The sequence below is a fragment of the Panthera leo genome, chromosome Y, assembly GCF_018350215.1.
Source record: "Panthera leo isolate Ple1 chromosome Y, P.leo_Ple1_pat1.1, whole genome shotgun sequence".
Taxonomy (NCBI): Eukaryota; Metazoa; Chordata; class Mammalia; order Carnivora; family Felidae; genus Panthera; species Panthera leo.
Window position 1 is genome coordinate 177,714 of NC_056697.1, and position 16,690 is coordinate 194,403.

A 16,690-nucleotide genomic window follows, 5' to 3' on the forward strand; every position below is an offset into this window, starting at 1 on the left:
CGTCACCTTAATCCCTTTTAGGTACACACCTCAGTGGCACTGAGCACATTCACGTTGCTGTGCAACCATCTGCAACATCATCTCCAGAACTTTCCATCTCCTCAAACTGAAGCTGTGTCCCCATGAACCACTGACTGCCCGTCCCCGTCCCCAGCCCCTGGCTCCACCATCTACTCTCTGTCTCTGCGGATGTGACTCCTCTAGGGACCCCATGTATGCGCACTCACACACGATTTGTCCTTCTGTCTGGCTTATGTCACTGAGCATCATGTCCCCAAGGTCCGTCCACGTAGTGGCAGGTGCAGAACGTCCTTCCTTATTTTCAAGGCCGAGGCACATTCCACTCTGTCCGTGGACTACAGTTCACTGATTGACTCATCCATTTAGGGACAGATGTAATATCTACATTAATTTCTCACACCTTAAAATATTCATGAAGTGTTTTCAGAAGTGCTGTGCATCAAGTCAGTGAACATTAAATTTTTTCTTTAACGTTTTGTTTTAAAAATGTCAAACCTAAGAAAAAGGGGAGAATACATGAATTTCGCCCGCGTTTAGCAATTCACGCCCTGCCATGTTCACTTTATGCCCCATGCGTGTGCTGCTACATGTGCATGCATGTGTGCTGGGCACGTGAGTGAGCAAATGCACATGCATGTGTGCATACGTGAGCATGTTGCTACATGTGTGTGCATGCAGATACACATGTGTGCACTGTACACGCAAGTGAGCAAATGCACATGTGTGTGCATATGTGAGTGTGTTACTGCATGCATGTGTGTGCAGGTACACACGTGTGTGCAGTGTACATGTGAGCGAGCACATGCACACGTCTGTGTGCATGTGTGTTACTGCGTGTATTCTCATATTCACGCCCTGCCAATTCACTTTATGCCCTATGCGTGTGCTGCTACATGTGCATGCATGTGCACTGTGAGCGAGCGAATGCACATGTATGTGTGCATATGTGAGCGTGTTGCTACATGTGTCTGCATACAGATACACATGTGCACTGTGCATGTGAGCAAGAGAATGCACATGTGTGCAGATACACGTGTGTGCACTATACTCAAGTGAGCAAATGCACATGTATGTGTGCATATGTGAACGTGTTACTGCATGTATGCGTGCATGGGTACACACGTGTGTGCACTGTGCACATGAGCAAATGCACATGGATGTGCATGTGTGAGTGTGTTACTGCATGTGCGTGTGCACACGTGTGCACTGTACACACAAGTGAGCAAATGCACATGCACGTGTGCATGTGTGAATGCGTTACTGCACGTATGCATGCATGGGTACACACGTGTGTGCACTGTGCACATGAGCGGATGCACATGTATGTGCATATGTGAGCGTGTTACTGCATGTGCGTGTGCATGTGCGTGCACTGTACACGCAAGTGAGCAAATGCACATGTGCATGTGTTACCGCATGCGTGTGCGTGCAGGTACACACGCGTGTGCACTGTGCATGTGATTGAGCGAATGCATGTGTGTGTTTGTGTGTTGCTGCGTGTGTCTGCCGGAACCACTCCCACGATGGCTACTCGGATTGGGTCTGCTTCCTCAGAGGGTCCCCGTCACCAGGTCGGGCCCTGTCCACCCTCCCCCATGCCAGAAGCGGCAGTGGGGGCTTTTCCAGCCCCCCAGCCTGGCGCCCTCATGGGACGCCCAGCACTTCCCACAGCAGGCCCCTGGACGTGTCCGTAGGGCAATGCCACGGGGTGCAGGGCCCCCCGTGGGCATGGTGACCCGCACGGCCACAGGAGGAGCCTCATGGAGACGTGGGCGTGAGAAGCTCAAACACTCCCAGGTTCTCTGTTGAGAACGGCCTGTGTGCCGTGACCTCTCCCTGTCCCGGCCTCCAGAGCAGACACAAGGCGTGCCCTGTGTGTCAGGCCCGTGGACACACAGTGGCTGAGCGCCACAGAAGCAGTCTGTCACCACCTGTCCCGAGGACAGTGACACGAAGCTAGGCGCGGGGCCCCCTCGCGGAGGCGGGGCGTGCCTGCTCTGGGCTGCCCGAGCATCCCACCCCCACGGGCCCGGCCCCCGGGTAGGTGGACGCCAGCCCCCAGTGCCCTGTGCTGCGCAGGCTGGTCCCTGCCGGGGCTCCCCCGGGTGTCTGGGGCTTGTGGCAGCGGGGGACGCTTCACCTCACGGCCACCTGTCCTCTGTCCATTCAGGAGACCGGGCTGTACTACAAGAAGTTTCTGGCGTACCCGTGGATCCTGACCATCATGTGGCCAGAGAAACTGGTAAAGCTTTCGTCTCACGTTTGGCGGCGTTTGAAGATGGGGGGTTTGTGTGCAGCTCCCTGGTGAGCCCCAAGTCAGTTGGGCGTCCGCGTGGCTCCCGACTTCCTTCCGCACGCAGGGTGGGCTCCCTGGGCGCACACGAGGGTCCACGTGCATGGGTCCCGGGGACCGTGGGCCTAGCGCACAGAGTCCTGCTGATACTGACCCTGTGTCCTGACTGGCGAGCGGGGGCTCCTCCTGACCTGACCCTGTCCTGTCCACACTGGATCCTCTTGAGCATCTGAGTCTTGTCCACGAGGGGGGATTACCTGGCGGTGCTCAGTCTACACTCACACCCGACCGCGTTCTGCTTCGGATGAGATCGTTTAAGCCAGGCTGTGTCTGGTGTGATGGGACGACTAGACCTGACACGTTCTGCAGAAGTGACCTCACTTAGCGAGTTCTGTCTACACTGCGACATCTAGCCCTGAGTGTGTTCTGTCTACACTGTCCTGTAGATTGGTGTTCTGTCTACAGGGGATTTTTTAAAGTTTATTTACTTTGAGAGAGGGAGAGAGCGTGAGCGGAGGAGGGGCAGAGGGAGAGAGAATCCCAAGCACCTGCAGGGGTTCAACCTCACAACAAACGACCCTGAGATCGTGACCTGAGCCAAAACTGAGTTGGACGCTTGACCAGTTGAGCCACCCGGGTGCCCCTACACGGGACATTACAACCTCACTGTGTTCCGTCTACACTGCGACACTTAGACCTGATAGTGTTCTGTCTACACTGGGACATTTGGACTTGACTGTGTTCTGTTCACACCGGGACATTTATTTACACCTGACTGTGTTCTGTCTACCCTGGGAGATTGAGAACTGACTGTGTGCTATCTACACTGGGACCTTTAGACATGGCTGTGTTCTGTCTACATGGGACATTTAGGCCTGACCGTTGTCTGTCTACACTGGCACATTGGGACCTGACTGTGTTTCGTCTACACTGGCATATTTAGACCTGACTGTGTTCTGTGCACACTGTATCATGGAGACCTACTGTGTTCCATCTACACTGGCACGTGGAGACCTGTGGTCCGTCTACACTATATCATGGAGACCTGTGTCCATCTACACTATATCATGGAGACCTGACCATGTTCTGTCTACACTGTATCATGGAGATCTGTGTCCATCTACACTATATCATGGAGACCTGGCCATGTTCTGTCTACACTGTATCATGGAGACCTGACCATGTTCTGTCTACACTGTATCATGGAGACCTGTGTTCTGTCTACACTGGCCTATTTAGACCTGACTGCCTTCTGTCTACACTGTATCATCGAGACCTGACCGTGTTCTGTCTACACTGGCATATTTAGACCTGACTGTGTTCTGTCTACACTGGCATATTTAGACCTGACTGTGGTCTGTCTACACTATGTCATGGAGACCTGACAGTGTTCTCTGCACACTGTATCATGGAGACCTGACCGTGTTCCGTCTACACTGGCATATTTAGAACTGACTGCGTTCTGTGTACTCTGTGCTTTAGTGTCTGGACACCACTGCGTTGGTCACAGTTGGAATGACCCGACCAGTAAGTGTCCCTGTAGACACGAGCATCCGGGTGGCTGAACAGGGAGATGTAGGGCACCGTGTGGCCGGCCTGTCGCCCCTCGGCTTCAGGTGCCCCTGCCGGAGACGCGCCTGGGGTTCCTCATGTGGTTAATTCCCCACGATCCCATGTGTGCAGACAGGTAACGTGTGTTACTGTGCTCAGCAGTGAGCACGTGGGGACGTGCGCTCTCAAAGTGCACCGAGTTTGGGGACTGAGGACCCACCTCACAGACCCGGTTAGTGACCTGGCCTGGCCTCGGTGTGGACACGTTTATTACCCTGTTAGAGATGTGCCCCAGCCTCCGTACTGGGGAGTGGCACGGGAGCCCCCCCGGCATCAGGTGTTCTGACGCTGGGGTCTGCGGTCGAGGCTGGCTCGAGTGAACGACTGTGCTGTGCACCCCCATGTGACCCCCGATCCCTGGCAGGGCACCCCTCCCCTTCACAGCCGAGTGAATGGTGGGGGGCGCTCAGCCAGTTGGGGGGGGATGGAGGAAGCCAGGCTGTGGGGGCAGAGCGGAGGGAGTGCTGTGAGGAGAGGCGGTTTGCACGGAGCCCTGGGCAGAGGCGCGGGGCGCCGGGTCCCAGCATGGAGAACGAGGAGGAGGGTTGAGTGCCAAGTGCACTGGGGAAGGCTGGACGACGCAGCGCACGGCGGTCCTAGCAGGTGGGACGCTGTGCGCATAGGAGGGGCGGGCTGACGAGAAAGGGTCCTACGCGACGTGGGGAGGTCCCTGCGCACGGAGGGGGCGGTCCCTGCGCACGGAAGGGGCGGTCCCTGCGCACGGAGGGGGCGGTCCCTGCGCACGGAGGGGGCGGTCCCTGCGCACGGAGGGGGCGGTCCCTGCGCACCGAGGGGGCGGTCCCTGCGCACGGAGGGGGCGGTCCCTGCGCACGGAGGGGCGGTCCCTGTGCACCGAGGGGGCGGTCCCTGCGCACCGAGGGGGCGGTCCCTGCGCACGGAGGGGGCGGTCCCTGCGCACGGAGGGGGCGGTCTCTGCGCAAGGAGGGGGCGGTCCCTGCGCACCGAGGGGGCGGTCCCTGCGCACGGAGGTGTGAATGCGAGCAAGGCGGGAAGCTGTGGCCACGTCCCCGCCCACACCCAGCAGAGGTGTGGATGCGTTGCCCCAGGGTGAAGGCTGCCGTGGGGGACCGCGTGGGGGGGGTGCGTGCACGAGGGGCACAATGTCGGGGCAGTCCCTGGTCCATCCCCAGCCCCTCGAGCTCTGGGGCCGGGCACCGCTCTGCACCGGCCTGCTGGGTTCTGGCCACAGCCTTGACGTCCCTTCAGGGTCCACCTTCCCTTGGGGTCTCGTGAAGCCTGTGCAGGTAATTTAGACAAATTCGTACAACACGAGAAAGGCGAGGCTAGGGGCGGGGCGTCCTGAGGACCCCCTTTCCTAGTGGAGGGAGGCGGGGGGCGGGTCGTCCCGAGGCCCCGATCGCCCCGGGGGGGCAGGCGGTCCCGAGGCCCTGATTGCCCGCGGGGCGGAAGGACCGTGGCCGTAGGCTGATTGGCCCCGGGTAGTGTGCCGCCCACGTCTGGGAGCGCACCTGCCGTGTCTTCCTGAGGAGACGTCTCCCTGGTCCGGCCGCGTCTCCCGCAGGGTCGGGGACCGGCCGCCTCCTTCAGCCCCCGTTTCGGGGGGGTGCGTGTGGCCTCTGCGGGAGCAGGGTTGGGCTGAGTCCTCCGTGAGGGCCAAGGGAGTAGCTCTCAGGTCGGCACTCCCTGTTTGCAACACCTGAAACCGGCCGGAAGCAGAGCGGAGAGCGGAGGGCCGGGCTTCTCTGGGACACGCGTTGGGAGAGGGGCCTGCACGCTTCCCTCGAGGGTCACCCGAGGTGCCACGCGTGGGGGTCCTCCCAGCACAGCCTCTTGACTTGACCACGGGGACGTGGGACAGTCCACTCAGGTGCAGGTGTGGGAGAGGTGGGGAGACCCTGGTGGCCGCGGATATGTGACCCCCCAGGTTCTGGGTCTCAGGAAGGTGGGGTACATCTGAACCCCCCCCCCAGGTGCAGGGTCTTGGAAAATGGGGGTCACTCTGCTGAGTGTGGATATGAGTCCATGGTGCAGCACTGGGAAGTGTGCTCACCCTCAGTGTGGATGTGTGACCCCCAGAGCAGGATGTGGGAGACTTGGTGTCACCCTGTGTCAAGGTGGATGTGTGACTCTCAGGGGCAGGGTGTAGGAGACCTGGAGTCACCCCGTGTCAGGATAGGTGTGTGACCCCCAGGGGCAGGGTGTGGGAGACTTGGGGTCACCCCGTGTCAGGGTGGGCGTGTGACCCCCAGGGGCAGAGTGTGGTCACCCTGTGTCAGGGTGGATGTGTGACACCCAGGGGCAGGGTGTGGGAGACTTGGGGTCACCCCGTATCAGGGTGGGCGTGTGACCCCCAGGGGCAGGGTGTGGGAGACTTGGGGTCACCCCGTGTCAGGGTGGGCGTGTGACCCCCAGGGGCAGGGTGTGGGAGACTTGGGGTCACCCCATGTCAGGGTGGGCGTGTGACCCCCAGGGGCAGGGTGTGGGAGACTTGGGGTCACCCCGTGTCAGGGTGGGCGTGTGACCCCCAGGGGCAGAGTGTGGTCACCCTGTGTCAGGGTGGATGTGTGACACCCAGGGCAGGGTGTGGGAGACTTGGGGTCACCCCGTGTCAGGGTGGGCGTGTGACCCCCAGGGGCAGGGTGTGGTCACCCTGTGTCAGGGTGGGCATGTGACCCCCAGGGCAGGGTGTGGTCACCCCGTGTCAGGGTGGGCGTGTGACCCCCAGGGGCAGGGTGTGGGAGACTTGGGGTCACCCCGTGTCAGGGTGGGCGTGTGACCCCCAGGGGCAGGGTGTGGGAGACTTGGGGTCACCCCGTGTCAGGGTGGGCGTGTGACCCCCAGGGGCAGAGTGTGGTCACCCTGTGTCAGGGTGGATGTGTGACACCCAGGGCAGGGTGTGGGAGACTTGGGGTCACCCCGTGTCAGGGTGGGCGTGTGACCCCCAGGGGCAGGGTGTGGTCACCCTGTGTCAGGGTGGGCATGTGACCCCCAGGGCAGGGTGTGGTCACCCCGTGTCAGGGTGGGCGTGTGACCCCCAGGGGCAGGGTGTGGGAGACTTGGGGTCACCCCGTGTCAGGGTGGGCGTGTGACCCCCAGGGGCAGGGTGTGGGAGACTTGGGGTCACCCTGTGTCAGGGTGGGCGTGTGACCCCCAGGGGCAGGGTGTGGTCACCCTGTGTCAGGGTGGGCGTGTGACCCCCAGGGCAGGGTGTGGTCACCCCGTATCAGGGTGGGCGTGTGACCCCCCAGGGGCAGGGTGTGGTCACCCTGTGTCAGGGTGGGCGTGTGACCCCCAGGGCAGGGTGTGGGAGCCTTGGGGTCACCCCGTGTCAGGGTGGGCGTGTGACCCCCAGGGGCAGGGTGTGGTCACCCTGTGTCAGGGTGGGCATGTGACCCCCAGGGCAGGGTGTGGTCACCCCGTATCAGGGTGGGCGTGTGACCCCCCAGGGGCAGGGTGTGGTCACCCCGTATCAGGGTGGGCGTGTGACCCCCCAGGGGCAGGGTGTGGGAGCCTTGGGGTCACCCTGTGTCAGGGTGGGCGTGTGACCCCCAGGGGCAGGGTGTGGTCACCCCGTATCAGGGTGGGCGTGTGACCCCCCAGGGGCAGGGTGTGGTCACCCTGTGTCAGGGTGGGCGTGTGACCCCCAGGGGCAGGGTGTGGTCACCCTGTGTCAGGGTGGGCGTGTGACCCCCAGGGGCAGGGTGTGGGAGACTTGGGGTCACCCTGTGTCAGGGTGGGCGTGTGACCCCCAGGGCAGGGTGTGGTCACCCCGTGTCAGGGTGGGCGTGTGACCCCCCAGGGGCAGGGTGTGGTCACCCCGTGTCAGGGTGGGCGTGTGACCCCCAGGGGCAGGGTGTGGTCACCCCGTGTCAGGGTGGGCGTGTGACCCCCCAGGGGCAGGGTGTGGTCACCCCGTGTCAGGGTGGGCGTGTGACCCCCAAGGCAGGGTGTGGTCACCCCGTGTCAGGGTGGGCGTGTGACCCCCCAGGGGCAGGGTGTGGTCACCCCGTGTCAGGGTGGGCGTGTGACCCCCAGGGGCAGGGTGTGGTCACCCTGTGTCAGGGTGGGCATGTGACCCCCAGGGCAGGGTGTGGGAGCCTTGGGGTCACCCCGTGTCAGGGTGGGCGTGTGACCCCCAGGGCAGGGTGTGGGAGCCTTGGGGTCACCCCGTGTCAGGGTGGGCGTGTGACCTCCAGGGGCAGGGTGTGGTCACCCCGTGTCAGGGTGGGCGTGTGACCCCCAGGGGCAGGGTGTGGGAGACTTGGGGTCACCCCGTGTCAGGGTGGGCGTGTGACCCCCAGGGCAGGGTGTGGGAGCCTTGGGGTCACCCTGTGTCAGGGTGGGCGTGTGACCCCCAGGGGCAGGGTGTGGTCACCCCGTGTCAGGGTGGGCGTGTGACCCCCAGGGGCAGGGTGTGGTCACCCCGTGTCAGGGTGGGCGTGTGACCCCCCAGGGGCAGGGTGTGGTCACCCCGTGTCAGGGTGGGCGTGTGACCCCCAAGGCAGGGTGTGGTCACCCCGTGTCAGGGTGGGCGTGTGACCCCCCAGGGCAGGGTGTGGTCACCCCGTGTCAGGGTGGGCGTGTGACCCCCAGGGGCAGGGTGTGGTCACCCTGTGTCAGGGTGGGCATGTGACCCCCAGGGCAGGGTGTGGGAGCCTTGGGGTCACCCCGTGTCAGGGTGGGCGTGTGACCCCCAGGGCAGGGTGTGGGAGCCTTGGGGTCACCCCGTGTCAGGGTGGGCGTGTGACCTCCAGGGGCAGGGTGTGGTCACCCCGTGTCAGGGTGGGCGTGTGACCCCCAGGGGCAGGGTGTGGGAGACTTGGGGTCACCCCGTGTCAGGGTGGGCGTGTGACCCCCAGGGCAGGGTGTGGGAGCCTTGGGGTCACCCCGTGTCAGGGTGGGCGTGTGACCCCCAAGTGCCCAGTCGGGGTGTGCTCATGTGACCTGGAACCCCTTGTCCGCGAGCAGAGGTCCGTGTTGTGATTCTGGGAGTGCCAGGACCGGCACAGCGCCTCACCCCTGTCCCTTGTTGTGTCCTTAACCAGCAAAATGACTTCTACCCCATCGTGGGCCCGGGCCCTTCTGGAAAAGGTTCAGGGTCAACTTCTGCGAGTTCACGGAGCTGCTGGTGCAACAGACACACTCTTCGGTGCTGTGTGACGGACACCTCATGGACACGGTCATCTGCATGCTTAGCGGCCTCACCAACTCGGCCGTGCACAGCCTGCGGCACACCAGCTCCCTGGCAGGTGGGCCACTGCACAGGGCCGCGCGCCCGGGCTCCCGCTGACTCGGGGGGCCGGGGCCGTGTGACACGGGGGCAGGGGCTGTGGGACTTGAGAGACGGGGGCAGGGGACAGAGAGGCAGAGGCCAGGGGACACAGGAGCACACCCCCGGGTTGGCCCGCGGGGCACGTCCTCTCCCTCTGTCCCCATGGGAGTCCCCAGCGCTGGCCCATCTGGGCACGTGCTGTCCCTCTGTCCCCACGAGAGTCCCCTAGGACTGGCCCACCCAGGCACGTCCTCTCCCTCTGTCCCCATCAGAGTCCCCCAGGACTGATCCACCTGGGCATGTCCTGCCCCTCTGTCTCCACGAGAGTCCCCAGGGCTGGCCCATCTGGGCATGTGCTATCCCTCTGTCCCATGAGAGTCCCCCAGGACTGGCCCACCTGGGCACGTGCTGTCCCTCAGTCCCCACAAGAGTCCCCAGGGCTGGTCTACCTGGGCACGTGCTGTCCCTCTGTCCCCACGAGGGTCCCCAGGGCTGGCCCACCCGGGCACGTCCTGTCCCTCTGTCCCCACGAGGGTCCCCAGGGCTGGCCCACCCGGGCACGTCCTGTCCCTCTGTCCCCACGAGGGTCCCCAGGGCTGGCCCACCCGGGCACGTCCTGTCCCTCTGTCCCCACGAGGGTCCCCAGGGCTGGCCCACCCGGGCACGTCCTGTCCCTCTGTCCCCACGAGGGTCCCCAGGGCTGGCCCACCCGGGCACGTCCTGTCCCTCTGTCCTCATGAGTGTCTCCAGCGCTGGCCCATCCAGGCATGTGCTGTCCCTCTGTCCCCATGAGAGTCCCCAGCGCTGGCCCATCTGGGCATGTGCTGTCCCTCAGCCCCACGAGAGTCCCCAGTGCTGGCCTACCTGGGCACGTGCTGTCCCTCAGCCCCACGAGAGTCCCCAGGGCTGGCCCACCTGGTCACGTCCTGTCCCTCTGTCCCCACGAGAGTCCCCCAGGACTGGCCCACCTGGGCACGTGCTGTCCCTCAGTCCCCACAAGAGTCCCCAGGGCTGGCCTACCTGGGCACGTGCTGTCCCTCTGTCCCCACGAGAGTCCCCCGGGCTGGCCCATCTGGGCATGTGCTGTCCCTCTGTCCCCATGAGAGTCCTCTAGGACTGGCTCACCCAGACACGTCCTGTCCCTCTGTCCTCATGAGTGTCTCCAGCGCTGGCCCATCTGGGCATGTGCTGTCCCTCTGTCCCCATGAGAGTCCCCAGCGCTGGCCCATCTGGGCATGTGCTGTTCCTCAGTCCCCACGAGAGTCCCCAGTGCTGGCCTACCTGGGCACGTGCTGTCCCTCAGCCCCACGAGAGTCCCCAGGGCTGGCCCACCTGGTCACGTCGGGTCCCTCTGTCCCCACGAGAGTCCCCAGGGCTGGCCCACCTGGTCACGTCCTGTCCCTCTGTCCCCACGAGAGTCCCCAGGGCTGGCCCACCTGGTCACGTCCTGTCCCTCTGTCCTCATGAGAGTCCCCAGGGCTGGCCCACCCGGGCATGTCCTGTCCCTCTGTCCCCACGAGAGTCCCCAGGGCTGGCCCACCCGGGCACGTCCTGTCCCTTTGTCCTCATGAGAGTCCCCCAGGACTGGCCCACCTGGGCACATGCTGTCCCTCAGTCCCCACAAGAGTCCCCAGGGCTGGCCTACCTGGGCACGTGCTGTCCCTCTGTCCCCACGAGAGTCCCCTGGGCTGGCCCATCTGGGCACGTGCTGTCCCTCTGTCCCCACGAGAGTCCCCCGGGCTGGCCCATCTGGGCATGTGCTGTCCCTCTGTCCCCATGAGAGTCCTCTAGGACTGGCTCACCCAGACACGTCCTGTCCCTCTGTCCTCATGAGTGTCTCCAGCGCTGGCCCATCTGGGCATGTGCTGTCCCTCTGTCCCCATGAGAGTCCCCAGCGCTGGCCCATCTGGGCATGTGCTGTTCCTCAGTCCCCACGAGAGTCCCCAGTGCTGGCCTACCTGGGCACGTGCTGTCCCTCAGCCCCACGAGAGTCCCCAGGGCTGGCCCACCTGGTCACGTCGGGTCCCTCTGTCCCCACGAGAGTCCCCAGGGCTGGCCCACCTGGTCACGTCCTGTCCCTCTGTCCCCACGAGAGTCCCCAGGGCTGGCCCACCTGGTCACGTCCTGTCCCTCTGTCCTCATGAGAGTCCCCAGGGCTGGCCCACCCGGGCATGTCCTGTCCCTCTGTCCCCACGAGAGTCCCCAGGGCTGGCCCACCCGGGCACGTCCTGTCCCTTTGTCCTCATGAGAGTCCCCCAGGACTGGCCCACCTGGGCACATGCTGTCCCTCAGTCCCCACAAGAGTCCCCAGGGCTGGCCTACCTGGGCACGTGCTGTCCCTCTGTCCCCACGAGAGTCCCCTGGGCTGGCCCATCTGGGCACGTGCTGTCCCTCTGTCCCCACGAGAGTCCCCCGGGCTGGCCCATCTGGGCATGTGCTGTCCCTCTGTCCCCATGAGAGTCCTCTAGGACTGGCTCACCCAGACACGTCCTGTCCCTCTGTCCTCATGAGTGTCTCCAGCGCTGGCCCATCTGGGCATGTGCTGTCCCTCTGTCCCCATGAGAGTCCCCAGCGCTGGCCCATCTGGGCATGTGCTGTTCCTCAGTCCCCACGAGAGTCCCCAGTGCTGGCCTACCTGGGCACGTGCTGTCCCTCAGCCCCACGAGAGTCCCCAGGGCTGGCCCACCTGGTCACGTCCTGTCCCTCTGTCCCCACGAGAGTCCCCAGGGCTGGCCCACCCGGGCATGTCCTGTCCCTCTGTCCTCATGAGAGTCCCCCAGGACTGGCCCACCTGGGCACATGCGTCCCCAGGGCTGGCCCACATGGGTATGTGGTGTTCCTGTGTCTGCTGGCCTTGTGTGCCCTCCGAGGCATGCTGAGTCATGGTTGAGTCGTGCTGGCTGTGGGCTACTGATGTGATCTTGCAGCTGGGTAGGACGTGGGGTGTGTCCGTGCCCGGGACCCTAAGACATGTTTTGGGTCAGTGTGCACGGCTGTTGTTTGGGGGTGACCCTCTGCACACTTGTGACCCAGCAGGGGCAGGACGGGACATCTTCTCCAGCCCCGGCCTCCCCGGGCCCTGTCCTAGGACTGCTGCGAATGGTCACTCCTGTGGGAGGTGAGCTGGGCTCTGGGGTCACAGATCCGTGGACACGGCCCCGGGGTCACAGCCCTGCTCTGTTTGGCAGCCATGAAGCTGCTGACAGCGCTGGCCAGCGTGAACCAGGGCACCTGCACGAACAGGCGCAGGTCCCAGCGGCTGTGCCAGGTGGAGAACATCGCCAAACTCAAGGGCAAACACAAGCACTGCATGGAAGTACTGGACCAGCGCAGACAGCAGGTGCAGGGGGCGGGGCCGCCGTGTGTGGGCGGGGCCAGCAGCAGACGCCAGGCGTGGGGGCGGGGCCACGGAAGGAGGGCGGGGCCAGCAGCAGACGCCAGGCGTGGGGGCGGGGCCACGGAAGGAGGGCGGGGCCAGCAGAAGACGCCAGCGGCGGGGGGTCGGGGCCACCTGAGGGGGGGCACACAGGTGTGAGGAGGTCACTGTGTGCAGGGAGGGGACCCAGGTGTGAGGATGTCACCGTGCTGGGAGGGAGGGGACCCAGGTGTGAGGATGTGACTGTGTGCAGAGAGGGAGGGGACCCAGGTGTGGGGGCCTCGCCGGGTGCAGGGGGCAGTGAGGAAGGGAGGCAGGCGTGTGCCCGGGGTCTGGGGCTGGGCCGGGCTGATCCCCAACCTCTGTGGTTTCCGCCTCCGCCCATGGGGCATCCGTGCAGCCGCATGTGGCCCCCTAGGCGTGTGAGCATTGTCCTGGGTTGGGGTCTTTACAATAGGGCAGCGAGCGGGGGTGCAGAAACCATAGCGGTGACCCCAGCCCCTTCCACGTCCCGGTTCCGGGTTCCAGCTGGCCGCCCGTGGCGGGGGGGGGGGGTGCCCTGGCTCCCCGGGGACACGCAGGTGAACCCCCATCCCCTGTCACGGCTCAGTGACATGTCTGTCTCTCGATATCATTTGTGGGCTTGACACCTATGGATTCTTTTACGCACAAACCGCGTTCACTTGCGTCACGTGTGAGGCCCGTGTGTCCCTCTGACCTCTCCGCCCCCGCGGTCTTCGGTCTGCGCACCTGGGAGGTCACTTCGCTGCCCAGTGTCCACAGCTCACAGAGCACAGGAGCCCCTCCAGGAAGATAGCTGGGCATGCGTGGGGTCTCCGCCGCTGTCCCCTCCGCCAGGGCCCTGGGTCCTTCACCCTGGCCCCTGGCCCCCGACCTGTGCCCCGTGCCCCTCACCCCCCTCGCCCTTCCTCCCGCCCCCTCACCCCTGCCCTGTGCCCCTTACCCCCTTGCCTCTGCCCCCGATACCCCCACCTTCATTGTGTCACCCCTGCCTGTCACCCCTTGGTCCCTGCCCCCATCCCCCTCACCCTGCCACGCCTTCGCCCCTGCCCGTCACCCCTTTGCTCCTGCCCCACCCCCCATCACCCCTACGCTTGGCCCCTGTCCCTTACCCCAGCCCCTCACCCCATTGCCCTCCTTCACCCCTGCTTTACCACTCCCAACTCCTCAGCCTTGCCCTCAGCACTGCCCCTCACCCCTTCACTCCCTTCCCTTCACCCCTCCCCTTTGTCTGTTTGTCCTCATGGGTGCCCCTTCACCCGTACCACGCAGCCCTACACCTCCCCCCACTCACCCCTTCACTCCCCCCCAGCCTTCACCCCCCACCCCTCCCAGTCACCCCTTCACCCCCCCCCCCCTTCACCACCCCCCACCCTGCCCCCATATGTGCGCATGCGTGAGGCCAGCGTGCGCGGAGCCGGCCCAGCAGCTCAGGCGACAGACGGCCGGCGGGCTGGTGTGCAGTCCCAGCGGGGCAGAACCACCAGCGTAGAGGATGCTAATGCCTGGTGGGGGGCGACCACGCAGCGGGCTGCGCTGGGCCTGGTGGCCGCAGCTCTGCAGAGGCCCGCAGCCCGCCTCTCCTGCCTGACGCTCCCGTGCCTTCTCCCGCTCCACCAGAGCAAGCCCGTGGCCATCGACAACATCATCTGCGCGCTCTTTAAGAGGACGTTCGTGCCTCGCTACCGGTAAGGCTTGGCCTCGGGGCCGCGCGTCTTCCCCGCCTGTCCCCGTGACCAGGCCTGGCTCAGCCCCGTGTCGACACGCGCACCCTGCCGCGTGGGCGACACGGCCTGGCCGTCCCACTGACACTCTGGCTTCGCTTTCGCAGCGACATCAGCTCGGACATCCGAGTGATCTGCGTGGCGGAGCTCGGATGCTGGATCAAGCTCTACCCGGACCTGTTCCTGGACAACAACTACTTGAAGTACATCGGCTGGATGCTGTATGACAAGGTAGGCGCGCTCCGCTGGTCTGCCGCCTCCGCCGAGGAGGCCCCCAGGCCCGCGTTCCTGTCCGGCGGTTCCCGGAGCGAGCACGCGTGTCCTGCACGGTGTCTCGTGAGCCCCGCTGTGCAGAGAAGTCTTTCCGACAAGCTGCGATTTTGCAGCAGGGGGTCTGGGCCGCAGGGGCTCACGTGTCCCCCGGAGAAATGGGGACGTGGCCCTGTCCTGCGACACAGGGTTGTGTGTCTGGGCCCCCCCGCTGACATTGCGGACCGGGCCCAGCAGCTGCCCGCGCCCACAGGACCGTGCTCGAGGTCAGCCCCACCCCCTGCCACCAGCTCTGGGAGGGGGCCACGGGCACGGTCCTCGGCCTGCCGGGCACAGGGAGCCTCAGACACCAGCCTGCTTGGGAACACCCGCTCGGGACCCTGCGCGTCCGGATCTCACCAGAACAAACGTGCCCGCCTGGCGGTCGCCGGCTGCGACTGACATTGGGCGGTTTCTGGTCCCTGGGACAGACAGAAACGAGTACAAGTCTGGTCTCCCAAATAGACGCCTTTTTCGTGAAAAGTAAACAAGACGAAGCCCTAAGAAATGTTCGTGACCACCCGTCGGTTGTGTTTCCTGGTTCTGGCCTGATGGCTTGTCTCCCCCCCCCACTCCTCCCCATCCTCTTCTTGACGACTCCTCCCTCCTCCCCTCCTCCTCTCCCCTCCTCCTCCTCCTCCTCCTCCTCCTCCTCCTCCTCCTCCTCCTTCCCCCCCTCCTCCTCCTTCCCCCCTCCTCCTCCTTCCCCCCTCCTCCTCCTTCCCCCCTCCTCCTCCTTCCCCCTCCTCCTCTGCCTCTCCCCTCCTCCTCTGCCTCTCCCCTCCTCCTCCCCCCTCCTCCTCCGCCTCTCCCCTCCTCTTCCTCCTCCTCCTCCTCCACTCTCCTCCCCCTCCTCCACTCTCCTCCTCCCCCCTCCTCCTTCCCCCCTCCTCCTCCTTCCCCCCTCCTCCTCCTTCCCCCCTCCTCCTCCTTCCCCCCTCCTCCTCCTCCTTCCCCCCTCCTCCTCCTCCTTCCCCGCTCCTCCTCCTCCTTCCCCGCTCCTCCTCCTCCTTCCCCGCTCCTCCTCCTTCCCCCCTCCTCCTCCTTCCCCCCTCCTCCTCCTCCCCCCCTCCTCCTCCCCCCTCCTCCTCCTCCTCCCCCCTCCTCCTCCTCCTCCCCCTCCCCCTCCTCCCCCTCCTCCTCCTCCTCTTCCCCCCTCCTCCTCTTCCCCCCTCCTCCTCCGCCTCTCCCCTCCTCTTCCTCCTCCTCCTCCTCCCCCTCCTCCTCCTCCTCCCCCTCCTCTTCTCCCCTCCTCCTCCCCCCTCCTCCTCCGCCTCTCCCCTCCTCTTCCTCCTCCTCCTCCTCCACTCTCCTCCTCCCCCTCCACTCTCCTCCTCCCCCTCCACTCTCCTCCTCCCCCCTCCTCCTCCACTCTCCTCCTCCCCCCTCCTCCTCCCCCTCCCTCGTCCCCCTCCCCCCTCCTCCTCCCCCCTCCCTCGTCCCCCTCCTCTTCCTGAGTCCTCCCCATCACCTTTCTCTCCTGCATCCTCCTCCTCCTCCTTCCACCCTTCCTCCTCCCCACCGCCTCATCCATCTCCTCTTCTTGACTCTTTCCCCACCTCCTCCCCCCTCCTTCTCCTCCTCCTGACTCCTCCCTTCACCACTTCCTCCCCCTCCTCTTCCTGACTCCTCCCCCCTCCTCACTTCTCTCCCTCTCTTTCTTCCCCCCTCCTCCTCCCCCCCTCCCTTCTCATTCCCCTTCCCTCCTCCCACACATCGTTTCCCCCCTCCTTCCCCCCACTACCTTCCCCGCTTCCTCCTCCCCACCTCCTTTTCCTCCCATTCCTTCCCCTGACTCCTCCCCCTGAATCCTCCCCAACCCCTCCCACCTCCCCTTCCTCCCCCTTCCTCTCCTCCCCCTCCCCCTCCCTTCTCCCTACTTTTCGTATCCCTTCCCCCTCCTCCTCCTCCTCCTCTCCCTCATTCCTCCTTCCTTCTCCTGATTCCCCCCTCCTCCTCGTCCCCCTCCTCTTCCTGACTCCTCCCCCTCTCTTTCCTACCCTCCCTCCCCTCTCCTTCCTCCCCTCCCTCCCTCTCCCTCCTCTCCTTCCTCCCCTCCCTCATCCCCTTCCCCCTCCCCC

General features: G+C 64.7%; 1 protein-coding gene across 1 annotated transcript in view; it reads left to right on the forward strand.

Moving 5' to 3' along the window:
- The window catches only part of LOC122212676 (cohesin subunit SA-2-like), a 49,042-nt gene that overhangs the window by 15,443 nt on the left and 16,909 nt on the right, over positions 1–16,690 (forward strand). The window contains exons 8-13 of the mRNA XM_042926641.1: positions 2,192–2,263; positions 8,953–9,056; positions 9,104–9,156; positions 12,368–12,519; positions 14,197–14,264; positions 14,408–14,531. Of these exons, the coding sequence (XP_042782575.1) occupies positions 2,192–2,263; positions 8,953–9,056; positions 9,104–9,156; positions 12,368–12,519; positions 14,197–14,264; positions 14,408–14,531 (573 nt within the window). The remainder of the gene's footprint in view (positions 1–2,191; positions 2,264–8,952; positions 9,057–9,103; positions 9,157–12,367; positions 12,520–14,196; positions 14,265–14,407; positions 14,532–16,690) is intronic.